Source organism: Eptatretus burgeri, chromosome 9 (assembly GCF_056783735.1).
Source record: "Eptatretus burgeri isolate ZD-2024b chromosome 9, Ebu_testis_v1, whole genome shotgun sequence".
Lineage (NCBI taxonomy): Eukaryota > Metazoa > Chordata > Myxini > Myxiniformes > Myxinidae > Eptatretus > Eptatretus burgeri.
In genome coordinates, this window is record NC_140969.1 from 94,186,204 (window position 1) to 94,202,251 (window position 16,048).

At 43.5% G+C, this 16,048-nt stretch overlaps 1 protein-coding gene and 1 long non-coding RNA gene across 2 annotated transcripts in view; one reads left to right on the top strand and one right to left on the bottom strand.

Annotated features, from left to right (window-relative positions):
* LOC147020650 (uncharacterized) overlaps window positions 1-16,048 on the bottom strand; it is a 54,511-nt gene that overhangs the window by 12,363 nt on the left and 26,100 nt on the right. The window lies entirely within an intron of this gene.
* LOC147020651 (hepatocyte nuclear factor 3-beta-like) lies at window positions 10,536-15,502 on the top strand. Its single transcript, XM_085896184.1, has 2 exons — window positions 10,536-10,878; window positions 13,541-15,502. The coding sequence occupies exons 1-2, from the start codon at window positions 10,807-10,809 to the stop codon at window positions 14,804-14,806; spliced, it is 1,338 nt and encodes a 445-aa protein (XP_085752310.1). The 5' UTR covers window positions 10,536-10,806; the 3' UTR covers window positions 14,807-15,502.

Sequence of the window (16,048 nt, forward strand, 5' to 3'; positions counted from 1 at the left end):
TGCCAAACAAATTTGTTGGTCCCATTTGGGCAACCATTGAAAAGGACAGGAGATTGACACAGAAGTTGTCTTTGACACAGCACATAGCTGTACATGATTTATTTAGAATAGTCACAAGTTCAAGTTGCAGATGGAGGGGGCTGAAACAAAGGTACCAGCAATGAGAGTGTTAAGGAAGACATACACAAGTGCACATAAAAGTAAATCTATACTAATAAAAGGCTGTGTGTGTGTATGTGTGTGTGTGTGTGTGTGTGTGTGTGTGTGTGTGTGTGTGTGTGTGTGTGTGTGTGTGTGTGTGTGTGTGTGTGTGTGTGTGTGTGTGTGTGTGTGTGTGTGTGTGTGTGTCGTTGATTGGTATCTACATATGTAGGTTTCATAATGTGAAATGGAGTCCTCCCAGGGTGGGCTCAAAGTATCCACCTTCATTTCAGTTGGGGTCATGATTCATGGTCCAAACTACGAAGTTTTCTGTTATCAACGTTTTGTGCCGAGGGCTCTCTTCAGGATCGTCGCTGAGCCCCAGACAGCTTCCAACTGCAGTTCGTTTGTAATAATATTCCCAGGGATGGTTTTTAGCTCACCTGTAATGTAGTTCCGGGGAGCTTATGGGATGGCACGTCGTCCATCCAGAAATACCTGCAACTTCTTCTCAGAAACTACACATACGATTTCAATAAAATTTGACCACAACATTCATCACCCATGATGGCATAAAAAACGGGGTCTGAAGGGATCTGCAGAGGATGTTTACTGGGGGAGGGGGGGAGTGGGTTGCCCCCCAAAATATGTATTTCCTTATTTTTTAATGAAACCACACACACAATTTCGATGAAACTTGATCACAACCTTTATCACCCGTGATGTACCAAGGTTTATTCATGGCATTAACAAAAAAAACAAACCCAGAGGTATTTACTTTCTTCTCCATTACATATTTTGTGGGTCATACATGCCTACCAGTGGTTGCCTGGTTATCTTATCCAGCCACTACCAGGTGAGCACCCAAGGGTACTGCCCCTATGTTTAATATCTCCATGAGGTTCTTTGTCATCATTCCTGTAGGTCCACATCATTGGCATTCTTCATCTTCTTAGATCTTCTCACTTCATTCTTGAGGTCTTGGTGTTTGGTCATTTTCTTGATTTCTGCTTCGTTTCGTCCAAAATCACCAGTATTAACACCTCAATAAGCAACGCCTTCTTCTCTTTTTTTGTACCCAAGTATGATATCTGGTCTCAACGCTTCGCTTTCGATGTTCACACTCGATGGGATCATTAGTTCGTACGTGAGCGGTCGGTACTTCCATGTTTTCAGTGATTACTTTTGTTTCATGTTCCCACAAATTTTCTGGAACTGGGACGTCAAAGATTTTGCAGATGTGCCAGCGGATTACTTTATCAGCTCTGTTGTGTCATTGTGTGTACAGCTGTTCTGACATGAGTTTGTTTTTGTGTGTGTGTTCGGTCATTAAGCTTACCATATCATTCACTTTACTAACCCCATACTCCACCCCTCACCTTTCTCTCTTCTTTTTTTTTTCTTCTTAATCCCTCTCTCTCTCTCTCTCTCGCTCTCTCCCCTCCTCTCTCTCCCTCTCCTCGCATCCCCCTTCCACGGTATAGCAACGTTTGATGAGGCATAGCTCTACCCACCTCCTCCGCTCCCCCCTCTTTGCTCTTCCCCCCTTCCTCGCTTCTCCTCCCCCCTCTCTCCACTCCTTCCCTCTCTCTCCATTCCCTCCCTCCTCTCTCAACTCCCCTCCATAATAACCCCACCCGTCAACAAAGCGATGGGTTGTATTTACCAGTCACAAATAAAACTCGAAAATGCAAATCCCGTCCACTTTGTAATCAGACGTCTTCGACTTCCTCTTCCATATGCGAAACGGTACCTTTAACATTTTAACCAAATTCTTAATTTTTCTTCTCTATATTCTCATCATAAAGCTTTGTTGAAATGTGACAACAGAAGCTCAAATGATAATTAAAATTTCAGGACAACTGGATGAAAATTGACGATATTATGCGATGCTAACCTTTGACCTTTTAACCTTTTGACTAAATTGTTAATTTGTCTTCTCCATATTCTCATAATAAAGCCTTGTTGAAAATTTGATGTCAAAAGCTCAACTGGTAAAAAAGGTACAGCCCGGACAGACACACAAACAGACACACAAAAGTGATTGCAAGACCCCATCTCCTGCTGCGCAGGGGACAGGGTCACTATAAAGCATGTGAAAATGCAAAGCCCATGTGCATCCGCTTCATATTCGGGGTTCTTCTTCTTCTACATGCTAAACATTATGAAAACAGCTTTTAAAATTTTAGGCGACCTTGACCTTTTGACCTCAATGGCAGTCAACTTCAGTGACCCAATATGCAAACCCTGCTCAAATTTCAAGTCAATCAGAAGGAAATTGATGATTGGACCTTGAAATTTGACCTTCTTTTCAGAAAACAGGTTACACTCGATGGATTGGGTAAAATTGGGTCACTGATATATTCATATGACTGACATTAATATTTTATGCAACACTGACCTTTGACCTTTTAATCGAAAAAACAAACAATCTGCTTCCAGCTTGTGATTGGTGAACCAATTCGGTGACCCAATATGCAAATTCTTAAAATTTCAGGTCAATTGGATGAAAATTTTCGATTTTGTGTGATGTTGACCTTTACAAAATTATGAATTTCTCTTCTCCATATTCTCAGAATAAAGCTTTGTTGAAAATTTGATGACACAAGCTCAAATAGTTTTAAAAAAAAAAGAAAAAGTTACGGCACACACACACACACACACACACACACACACACACACACACACACACACACACACACACACACACACACACACACACACACGCACACGCACACACGCACACACACGATTGCAAAGCCCGTCTCCCGCTATGCGGGGGCCACGCTAAAGATGGCAAAAAGTTCCACCAGGAATGATTGAATATCAAATTTTGAGTTAATAATTTTTCTCCCGTTTTTTGTGACCTTAAGTCCCCAAGGTATTGTCATCGTGCACCGTCCGTTGTCCATCTCCTATTTTGACTTCTCCGGCCAAACCGCTGTGCCGATCCGGCTGAAATTTAGCAGCAACATTCCTCTACTGACTGGTAACAAGAACTGCAAAGCTTCTTCCGGTTGCATGACTTTAAGTAGGTCAAAATGGCGACAGTAAATTTCTTCAAAAATCTTCTCCAGACCCAACAGTCAGAATGCTACCAAATTTGGGTTACAAGTTTAGGGCAGGGCCTAGATAAGCTACACGTCCAGTGGTCCTATGTTTTTAAGTACTGCAGTGTTAAATTATATATAGTAATATATATATATATATATATATATATATATATATATATATATATATATATATATATATATATATATATATATATATATATATATATTTATATATAGTAATCTATATATATACATATATATATATATATATTATTTCATTGCTGTGTGTAGCCTTCACTTAAAAACAACTTTGGTTTCAGACAAGAACTTTGGTTCTTTGGATGCTCTGTACAGGTGTAACACTGTATTTAGATGAATTGGTCCTGGAGCCGTTCTTTAGATGCTCTATACAGGTGTAACTTTGCACAGATGACTTGTTCCTGGAGCTCTTCTTTATATGTTCTACAGGTGTAACATTGTATACAGATTACCTGTTCCTAGAGCTGTTCTTATGGGTCCAGCACCATTGGCGCCATTGTAAACCCAGTGTTGCCTGCAGGATATTTGAAATGGAGAGTTGGGCATTTTGAATCAATTCCCCAGAATGTTTTTGTCGCAATACTTTTGGTGTAATAGTGTAATTACGCAGTCGGTGCGATGAAGGTGACAAAGATAATGAAGGAAACGATAGCTTTGTGTACTGATGGATTGATGTACAAACCGATCAGATCTGGATTTTTTTTGTCATCTATATCGATCTCACTCCCATGTAAAGGCATCTCACTCGTCTTGTGGTTGGGAATGTGCATTGTGTGGGTGGGGCGAGAATGGGTACCACTCACTTCCTTCCACATCCCACCTCGGTGAGGGCGGAGCAAGTACCTTGCTGGTCGTGTAATGTGGTCAACGAAATGAATCTGATTATTTATGAGAGATAGTATCATATTCTGTTTGGGGGCAGGGCTCTGATCCTCCCACCACCCTTCTTTTTCATTCTTGACTTGACGTTCTGCAACGAGAGACTTGGAGGAAATGGCCGTGGGCGCATTCTGCAGATCATGCAGGGATTTTGGCAAATATTCAACTGCACAGAGAGACTGCTTTTGTCACAAACGCACCTGTGTGGCATTCCGGCAAGGCTTCATACCAGATCTGTTAAGCTGCTTTTTAAATCGAGCTCTTGTGTGGTGTCGACAAGCGGGCGTGGTCCCTTCCTGATGTGTCATCCCCAGAAAGCAATGTTTTTGTCACAAATTACTCGTTTGTGGACCTGTTACTGAGATCCTCTCCAGGTGTAGCACTACATACCGATGACCTGTTCTAGAGTTCCTTTACAGGTATAATATTACACACATGACCTGTTCCCGAAGCCATTCCTTAGATGCTCTCCACATGTGTAACGTGTTATACAGATGATCTGTTCGTGGAACTGTTCTCGACATACTCTATGCAGGTGTAACATTGCATAGACATGACCTGTTCCTGGAGCTCTCCTTTAGATGCCACACAGGTGTAACTTTGTACACAGATGACCTGTTCCTGGAGCTCTTCCTGAGAAGCTTTACAGGTGTAACATTGCATACAGATGACCTGTTCCTAGAGCTCTTCCTTAGATGCTATAACAGGTGTAACTTTGTATACAGATGACCTGTTCCTAGAGCTCTTCCTTAGATGCTATAACAGGTGTAACTTTGTATACAGATGACCTGTTCCTAGAGCTCTTCCTTCGATGCTATAACAGGTGTAACATTGCATACAGATGACCTGTTCCTGAAGCTCTTCTGTAGATGCTGTTCAGATGTAACTTTATATACAGACGACCTGTTCCTGAAGCTCTTCTTTAGAAGCTATACAGGTGTAACTTTGTATACAGATGACCTGTTCCTGAAGCTCTTCTTTGAAGCTATGCAGGTGTAACTTTGTAGAGATGACCTGTTCCTGGAGCTCTTCTATATGCTATACAGTTGCAACATTGCATACAGATAACATGACCTGATCCTGGAGCTCTCCTTTCGATGCTATAACAGGTGTAACTTTGTATACAGATGGCTTGCTCCTGGAACTCTTCATTAGATGCTATAACAGGTGTAACTTTGTATATACAGAATACCTGCTCCTGGAACTCTTCCTTAGATGCTATAACAGGTGTAACTTTGAAAACAGACGACCTGTTCCTGGAGCTCTTCTTTAGATACTGTACAGATGTAACTTTGTATACAGACAACCTGTTCCTGAAGCTCTTCCTTAGATGCTATAACACGTGTAACTTTGTATACAGATGACCTGCTCCTGGAACTCTTCCTTAGATGCTATAACACGTGTAACTTTGTTTACAGATGACCTGTTCCTGGAGCTCTTCCTTAGATGCTATAACACGTGTAACTTTGTTTACAGATGACCTGTTCCTGGAGCTCTTCTATATGCTCTATAGGTGCAACATTGCATACAGATGACATGACCTGATCCTGGAGTTCTCCTTTCGATGCTATAACAGGTGTAACTTTGTATATAGATGGCCTGCTCCTGGAGCTCTTCTTTAGATGCAATAACAGGTATAACTTTGTATACAGATTACCTATTCCTGGAGCTCTTCTTTAGATGCAATAACAGATGTAACTTTGTATACAGAGGACCTGTTCCTGAAGCTCTTCTTTAGATGCTGTACAGATGTAACTTTGTATACAGACGACCTGTTCCTGAAGCTCTTCTTCAGAAGCTATGCAGGTGTAACTTTGTACAGATGACCTGTTCCTGGAGCTCTTCTATATGCTCTATAGGTGCAGCATTGCATACAGATGACATGACCTGATCCTGGAGCTCTCCTTTCGATGCTATAACAGGTGTAACTTTGTATACAGATGGCCTGCTCCTGGAACTCTTCTTTTGATGCAAAACAGGTGTAACTTTTAATACAGATGACCTATTCCTGGAGCTCTTCTTTAGATGCTATAACAGGTGTAACTTTGTATACAAACGACCTGTTCCTGGAGCTCTTCTTTAGATGCTGTACAGATGTAACTTTGTATACAAATGACCTGTTCCTGGAACTCTTCCTTAGATTCTATAACACGTGTAACTTTGTATACAGATGACCTGTTCCTGGAGCTCTTCTATATGCTCTATTGGTGCAACATTGCATACAGATGACATGACCTGATCCTGGAGCTCTCCTTTCGATGCTATAACAGGTGTAACTTTGTATACAGACGACCTGTTCCTGGAGCTCTTCTTTAGATGCTATAACAGGTGTAACTTTGTATACAGGTGGCTTGCTCCTGGAGCTCTTCTTTAGATGCTATAACAGGTGTAACTTTGTACAGGTGGCCTGCTCCTGGAACTCTTCATTCGATGCTATAACAGGTGTAACTTTGAAAACAGACGACCTGTTCCTGAAGCTCTTCTTTAGATGCTATAACAGGTGTAACTTTGTATACAGATGGCTTGCTCCTTGAACTCTTCCTGAGATGCTATAACAGGTGTAACTTTGTATATACAGACGACCTGTTCCTGGAGCTCTTCTTTCGATGCTATACAGGTGTAACTTTGTATACAGGTGGCTTGCTCCTGGAACTCTTCCTGAGATGCTATAACAGGTGTAACTTTGTATATACAGACGACCTGTTCCTGGAGCTCTTCTTTAGATGCTCTACAGGTGTAACTTTGTATACAGATGGCTTGCTCCTTGAACTCTTCCTGAGATGCTATAACAGGTGTAACTTTGTATATACAGACGACCTGTTCCTGGAGCTCTTCTTTAGATGCTATACAGGTGTAACTTTGTATACAGATGGCTTGCTCCTTGAACTCTTCCTGAGATGCTATAACAGGTGTAACTTTGTATATACAGACGACCTGCTCCTGGAGCTCTTCTTTAGATGCTATAACAGGTGTAACTTTGTATACAGATGGCCTGCTCCTGGAACTCTTCATTCGATGCTATAACAGGTGTAACTTTGAAAACAGACGACCTGTTCCTGAAGCTCTTCTTTAGATGCTATAACAGGTGTAACTTTGAATACAGATGGCCTGTTCCTGGAGCTCTTCTTTAGATGCTATAACACGTGTAACTTTGTATACAGATGACCTGTTCCTGGAGCTCTTCTATATGCTCTATAGGTGCAACATTGCATACAGATGACATGACCTGATCCTGGAGCTCTCCTTTCGATGCTATAACAGGTGTAACTTTGTATACAGATGGCTTGCTCCTTGAACTCTTCCTGAGATGCTATAACAGGTGTAACTTTGTATATACAGACGACCTGTTCCTGGAGCTCTTCTTTCGATGCTATACAGGTGTAACTTTGTATACAGGTGGCTTGCTCCTGGAACTCTTCCTGAGATGCTATAACAGGTGTAATTTTGTATATACAGACGACCTGTTCCTGGAGCTCTTCTTTAGATGCTATACAGGTGTAACTGCCGATGGGCAATTATAATTACCGCTGTCGTCTGTAGAAGGGTTTTGAACGATCGACGACGCATTCTTATTTTTTGCTCAGCAAATTTTATTGAAAGTAAAAATAATTATCATTATTATTGTAGTCCACCCTTGTACCCGAAATGATCACGACGTCCTTATCCTGATACAAAATTACTCCCATGAACGAAACCAAATTTTACAATATTTTCCTATAATGTAAAATTATCATTAAACACCGGTTTTTTGTGTTTTTGTTTATTTCCCTTTTCTTCTTTTATTTTAGGCCACAGACTTACTGATCATACTAGGTATTATCTATTATAATTGACAACAACCCACCCCCACCCCCACACCCCTCCACATAATGTCTCAAACAAACTGCGGAATGATCATCTCTTTGTTCGTTTGTGTATTTGTTGGTTTTGGATTGTTTGCTGATTAATTAATTCACTTTGGCTAATTGAATTCCTGGCCTAAATGATTGAATAAATAAAAGTAATAATCATGAGATAATCTCCCCCAAAGACTACAAGGTGCACTGTGTGTGCGTGCAGTTGAGAATACGTACACGTCGCGAGGTGCACAAAGCTATGTGCGGTGAATGCAGCGAAATGTGTCGTGTGCGATCAAGGTGTGAAGTTCAGCGCAAGGTGCGGGGTCCAATGCAATGAACGGGGTTTGGCACGAGGGATGGGGGGGAGGAAGAGGGGGGAAATAGTACAGCTCGAGGCGCGGACACGGTCGGATCATTCTCAGCTCGCAAATCCCGCGCTGACATGTCCCCGCGCGGTCTGACGATCTCGCACACCCAGAATTTCTACATCTGTCTTCCTTAGCTGATCCCTTGTTTAACAAATGCGAGTTCCCTTTAAAACGAATCCTGAGCAACCAGCTCCCTGCCGCTCAGATATGGTGCGGATCAGGGTGTCCACGAGGCAGCAATACGTCGTCGTGAACCAAGTCGCACGTTTCGCACAATTCAAGACGTTCCATGTGGGGTGTCCACGTCCCACAAAGAAAATCGATCGTTTAATTTTTTGGGTGGGAAATCACAATTTTGCCAAAAAGCGTGCGCCTTTCGCAAGGTGCGAGGTGTGGTCGGGGGGAGGGGGGAAGGACGGAGTGTGTGCGTGCGTACGCACGCGGCTCAGCGTTCCTCCGCATCGTACGTGCACTTTAGCCGCGCCCCGTGCACGCTCTCTCTTGAACAGCGTTCCTGGGAAAGTCTCGGTATTCCGGATATGTCCTGTAAAAATGATCGATTTCCCACGACCACTCCCACAAGGGGTAGTCAACGAGGTGGGTCAGAAGCGGTGGAACTGTCCGTACCGACGGGCCCTGGTCCCACGATTAAGAAGGCTGTCAAATGCGAAATGAATGAATGAGACATTGCAACAGAATCGCTCATGTTGGTTGTTATCTCCATTTGTGGGTTTTCGAAGGTACTCAAAATCTCCACCTCCTTTTACAGGGAAGGATCGTTATTGATGAACCAATTTTTCAACCGGTTCATGAGACTTTCTCCGCCGCCGGTGGCCCCATGCTTCGTGCGTAGAATACGCTTTACAGTGGAAGACAAGTTCCCAGACTTTCCTCGCCAATGGGATTTGAACCCGGGTTTCCCGCAACGTGGTGCAGGCTTTTACTCGAACAACATTCGTTCATCTTTACTCGAGAGTCATGCTTCCAAAATGCCCGCTGGCTCATGAGAACAAGAATCCATTCGGTTCGGTCACATATAAAATATGTTTTTGCCAACAAGCTGTCAAGCCTGGGTTCGAATCCCGACCCACCTATAAACCGTCATCCCGGTGTTTCACAAGGCAGGGTGATTCATCAGTGTGTGTGTGTGTGTGTGTGTGTGTGTGTGTGTGTGTGTGTGTGTGTGTGTGTGTGTGTGTGTGTGTGTGTGTGTGTGTGTGTGTGTGTGTGTGTGTGTGTGTGTGTGTGTGTGTGTGTGTGCGCGCGCGCGGATGGACGTTAAACTGCAATGTCACCTGCTGCTAGTATTCGTCGGTGGGCGTTAAAGATCCCACGGTGTCCTTCGCGAACGGTCGGCAAGCTATCGCCGGCACCCTGAACAAATTCCAAATTCCTACCCTAACTGTTATTGGGAAGGCAATGGCAAAACCACCCGGTATAACCCTTTCCATAGAAACAGCTTCAACAGAACACCATCGCTCAGTATCAAGGACAACAAAGGTACATGGGACCGGAGCGGATGTAATACGTACTTGGGTTGTTTGGTTCTCCTGACCTAGTGAAAGAGCGGTTACAGTTAACTTACGATTGTTTACTAATGTTAACTAACGACTAAGTTAACTAACGACTAACGAAAGCTGACCCGCGTGCTGTCCCCCTCCCCCCCCCCCCCATTTTAACGTTTACGAATAGCGTTCAAAAAGTTCTCGGACCGAGACAGTCAGAATTGTCCGACAATGTCCAACTTTATTAATATTATTATTATCTTGTCTATAAATTACGTACACACGGCGAGTAAGGAAGACGGTGTTTTAACGCCGAGCCGAACCACATCGATAGGCCACAATGAATTATATTAATAAAAACGTTCGCCGCATTTCTCGGAAGATTTGTGAACATTTCGTTTGCGAGATATATTTTTGAACAACCACGTCACGTGACGCTGATTTATTGTTGTTTTTTTTGCAGGTGGACGCCGTACATTTACCTACCTGTCCTGTGACGTCTCTCGAGTTTGTGGTGAACTAAAGTGTAATAACGTTGGTTCGATGAAAAAGGGGGGCGGGGGGGGGGGAATGAACCATTCATCCTGAGGTTGTGAAGACCACAACGAAACACGAGATGGCCATTTACACGAGGCGGTAAATGTGGAGTATGCATGAAGGGGGAGGGTTGGAGTGAAAAGGTGTGACGCATATTAGGGGAGGTGGCGGAATGAAGTGATAGGAGGAGGTGTTGGGGCAGGGAGGACCCGGTCGGTCGGTCGGTCGGTCAGTCGGGCTTCAACAAAAAAATGAGTGTCAAGGTGTAAGGCGGTGACAGAGCGATTCGTGGTGGAGTCATGTAGCCGTGGGACACGGCCGCTGGTGCCTCCGCCGGCCGTGTCCGCATGACAGCGAGTTCCGGGCGCACCGTCCCACGGCGCAGGTAGGGGGGACTCGGACACGTGCGGCATTGGAACTCCAACCTGGGGGACGATCGGTGGCCATGCTTGGCTCGGTGAAGATGGAAACCGCGGATCCTGCAGATTGGGGAGGGTATTACGGCGAGCAAGGCGAGGTGAGTGGACACGCTCGTCCCAGGCCGTTTGGGCTCCGCTTTTCTCATCGACATCCTGGGTAGCCTCACGTGTTGTTCAAACTCTACTGGGTCTGTCCGCAGCGGGATATTTAATGGTTTGCAGAGTTTTTGTTGACATTGAGTCGATTTCCAAATATTATCCCCTCTATATGCCGATGGACAATCCACCATAGGAAGGCTGAACAATCCTCATGGAAAACGAATATCATTCCCCCCCCCCCTTTCATCAAAAATGAAGTGCTTTATATTCTGGTATCGCCATAGTTGTGGCGTTTTTTTCTGAAATAATTTGCCTTGGTCATTCATTGTCTTAAATGCTGTCGGACTAGAGACTATTAGAGACTAAATGACTATTTAAGGATAGACTAAACCAGAAACAATTAGCCTATAGACTACACTCGACTAAACCAGAAACTATTAGCCTATAGACTACACTAGACTAAACCAAAAACTATTAGCCTATAGACGACACTAGACTAAACCAGAAACTATTAGCCTATAGACGACACTAGACTAAACCAGAAACTATTAGCCTATAGACTACACTAGAGTCAACCAGAAACTATTAGCCTAAAGACGACACTAGACGAAACCAGAAACTATTAGCCTATAGACTACACTAGACTAAACCAAAAACTATTAGCCTATAGACGACACTAGACTAAACCAGAAACTATTAGCCTATAGACTACACTAGACTAAACCAGAAACTATTAGCCTATAGACTACACTAGACTAAACCAGAAACTATTAGCCTATAGACTACACGAGCCTAAACCAGAAACTATTAGCCTATAGACTACACGAGCCTAAACCAGAAACTATTCGCCTATAGACTACACTAGACTAAACCAGAAACTATTAGCCTATAGACTACACAAGCCTAAACCAGAAACTATTAGCCTATAGACTACACGAGCCTAAACCAGAAACTATTAGCCTATAGACTACACTAGCCTAAACCAGAAACTATTAGCCTATAGACTACACTAGCCTAAACCAGAAACTATTAGCCTATAGACTACACTAGAGTCAACCAGAAACTATTTGTCTATAGACTACATTAGCCTAAAACAGAAACTATTAGCCTATAGACGACACTAGACTAAACCAGAAACTATTAGCCTATAGACGACACTAGACTAAACCAGAAACTATTAGCCTATAGACGACACTAGACTAAACCAGAAACTATTAGCCTATAGACTACACTAGCCTAAACCAGAAACTATTAGCCTATAGGCGACACTAGAATAAACCAGAAACTATTAGCCTATAGACTACACTAGACTAGACAAGAGACTATTAGACTATAGACTAAACTTGAGACTGAAATGAGAGACTATTAGACTATAGAATAGAGACTAGACACTATTAGACTATTGCCTTGACTAGAGACTAATGACTATAGACTAAACTACAGACTTTCAGACTAAACTAGAAACCATTAGGCAATAGACTAAACTAGAGACTATTAGAGTATAGACTAAACGAGAGACTATTAGCCTATAGACTAGACTACAGCCTAGACTAGAGACTAATGACTACCGAATAAACTGGAGACTATAAGACGAAAGACTAAACTAGATTAAACTGTAGACTAAACTAGAGACTATTTAAGGATAGACAAACTAGAAACTATGAGCCTATAGACTACACGAGAGACTATGTAAGGATAGACTAAACCAGAAACTATTAGCCTATAGACTACACTAGACTAGACTAGAGATTACTAGACCAAACTTGAGATGATTAGCCCATCTACTAGACTAGACTATTAGACTGTAGACTAAACTCAAGACTATGAGAGTATCGACGAAACTAGAGACTATTAGCCTATAGACTGGACTGGAGACTATTAGCCTATAGACTAGACTAAACTAGAGACTATTAGCCTATAGACTAGACCATTAGACTCCAGACTAAACTCGAGACTATCAGAGTATCGACTAAACTAGAGACTATTAGAGTATATGTTGAAACAATCTTCGATCCACGACTGATATAAACATTAATTGTGCGAATTAATCGTCTGTGCATGGACAGAGTGGTACAGAGAGTCATGCATTTGCCTTTGAGCTGTCGAACCTGGGTTCAATTCATGACCCGACTATAAACTGTCAGATTGGTGCGTCGCCGGCAGGACGTTAATGGGTCACAAAGTGTGCCATTCCTCGGATTGAGTGTCCGTTCTGATCACTTTAGCTAGTGTGCATTAAGGATCTCACAGTGTCTTTCGACGAGGAGTAGGTAAGTTATTGCCGGCACCCTTAACAAATTACAAAATTGGTGCTTTGACTATCGCGAGACAAAATTCAATTACCGTGTTGGACCTCTGACTGCCCATAACTCACTATGGACCTAACGATCATTAGTCTATGGCAGAGACAAAAACGTGGCTGGGGCATAAGTAACAACAACAACGATATTAATCACACACAATGGGCGACAGCCTGTGCTATTCATCAGAGTTTTGAACAATAATACGTGAGAGACCATGAGGAAGCAGACAAGCATAAAGAGAACATGCAAATAAATGAATGAGATAGCGAGCGAGGAGGCAATACATTGAGGAGGTATATAATCAGGAGGGGTAGTACAAACGCTGAAGTGCAACACTTTTCTTTATGTTTCTTCACAGGCATTTTTGACACCCATGACGAGCTGCCTTGGATCGATGAATTCTTTAGACTCGTATGTGGCCATGAGCTCCATGAACGGTAATGCGGGGCTGTGTTCTACTCCCTCCTTCCCGAGTTACACTGGCGGATCTACGATGGGCCACAGCTGCCCAGGAGGAGTTGGCCATCTGTCTGCCATGGCTGGTATGGCCAGTGGTGGTTCTGGCCCCCTGGCAGGATTCGCAGCCAACTTGAGCCCATCCCCTCTTGGTTTGAACCCTTTGGGGCCTCCTGGAGCACCACCAATGCCTGGGCTTGGCTCCCCGTACAGTGGTGTTCAACAGGGTGTTGGTTCCTACAACCAAAATGGATTCTCAATGCGAGCACGGGAACCAAAGCCTGCGTACCGTCGGAACTACACGCATGCCAAGCCACCATATTCATACATTTCTCTGATCACCATGGCCATTCAACAATCGCCCAACAAGATGCTTACTTTGAGTGAGATATATCAGTGGATCACTGACCTCTTCCCATTCTACAGACAAAATCAGCAGCGCTGGCAGAACTCCATTCGGCACTCGTTGTCTTTTAACGATTGTTTCGTCAAAGTTCCACGTTCATCTGACAAACCAGGGAAAGGATCATTCTGGACCCTACATCCAGACTCAGGAAACATGTTCGAGAATGGGTGTTATCTGAGGCGCCAAAAGCGATTCAAGTGTCAGAGAAAAGCGGTGTTAAAATGTGGTCTTGAGGGGGATAGAAAGGTCCAGACCACTGAACCGACTTTGTTGCAGGAGAAAAAGGAAGAAAGCTCCTCTGTTTGCTCCCCTCCAGTGGAAAACGATGACCAGCTGGGACCAGCAACTGCGTCCTGCCGCATGCAAGGAAGTTCCAAGGTGCAAGCTGGGGGCGACGGGCTGCATACAGGATCTTCTTTCCAGACTACGTCCTCAGCGCTACAGCGCTATCCCTCCCCACTCTCTAATCTGCCCATGAATGCAAACGCGTTGGGACCACTCAAGCTAGACCCGAGATACAGCTTCAGTCACCCATTCTCCATCCACAGTCTCATGTCAGCTGCTGAACAGCAGCAGAAACTGGAGCTGAAAGCTTACGAGCAGGCTACCGGTTATCCAGCCATCGGTTCCCTGTCCGCCGGACTAACAGGTGGAGGCATCTCCGGAAAGACCACAGCTGCTCCTCTGTCACCTTTGGGCACTTCCGAAAGCGCATATTATCACCAAGGCCTCTATTCAAGAATGATTCTTAATTCCACATGATGGAGCAAGTCATCACAAGGTCATTGGGACAGCTATATACACTTTGTAAGGCACACCACAGCACAAAGATGTCGTTATCTTGACTCCTCGAATCTGGTCGACTATTTCTCACACAACATTATAATGCTCTAATTTCTCATGAGCATCGTACAACTAGTCACGTTGTACTCCCCTCGTCGTGCCAGCAGGAAGGATTTTAGGCTCTATGGCCGAGCATGGCTCTTGCAATTTCCTCGGATGTTTTAATTCGATTTTCCCACATCGCAAATCTCGGAACTCACGCGTCTCGCTCGCGGATGGGAGGTGTGCATGGGTGGTCTGTGCAGGTCTTTCGATCTCTTGTAATCCGGTGCACCTGCCCGTAACATCAAAATCTCTCATCGAGGTGAAATATCTGCATCAAAAAAACAAAAGATAATATATAAATGGTTATTTTGCACATTTTTTTAAGAGCGCCATAATCCGTCGCCCTCCCATTTTAATGATTTTCAACCAAGCAACATGTGTTTGCGTCATCCGCAAGGAGCTTCGATCGTTAAATTTCCAGCAATATGCTCAACATTATGGTGTTTTTTATTTGCCTTTTTTTTGTGCGCACTACAGGTGCACGACGTGCATGCGGTGGATACCGTGTACGCACTGTGTATACAAGGTACGCACCTGTCCATCGATCAATCAGTTTTTATGCTTTTGCAAGTTTCGATGGGAACATAACCAAGAATATTATTGTTAAAAAAATAAAATTATTGGCATAATATTCCAATACATGGATATTTGCGATTCTAAACTGGCAAGGATGGCCAAACGAAAATACATCAGTGGAGCATAATTAATTGTATATGAGCGATTCACCCGATTTTCATTGTTACCTCTCATGTGTATACCATACGGACAGGGACACTGGTGTTTCATTCTACGTCCATGCTACACCCTACTTCGCTACTGTGTACATGATCCATGTGTTATTTATTGTGCAGTTATATATAACGCTGTCTGAATAATGTGTCAATTGTTTCCCACCCACTCCCCCCCTCTCCTTTCTCCCCCTCCTTTGCGCACTGCACACCGGTTTGCCTTTTATAATAAAAAAATGAAATTCTTCATCGCCACATATTTCAACAGATTGCATTGATTCGCTGTCACCTGTCATCGTACGATCGGGTCTTACCTTGTGCATTCAAAGCTCTTTTGTAGTCCCACGGGTGGAGCGACCTGAAGGGTGTGGTGGCCTTAGTCAACACC

Bases quoted from the DNA above. Each gene is read 5' to 3' on its own strand.
- LOC147020651 (XM_085896184.1), top strand. From the start codon at position 10,807: ATGCTTGGCTCGGTGAAGATGGAAACCGCGGATCCTGCAGATTGGGGA. The intron at 10,879-13,540 runs GTGAGTGGACAC...GTTTCTTCACAG, and splicing joins ATTACGGCGAGCAAGGCGAG to GCATTTTTGACACCCATGAC.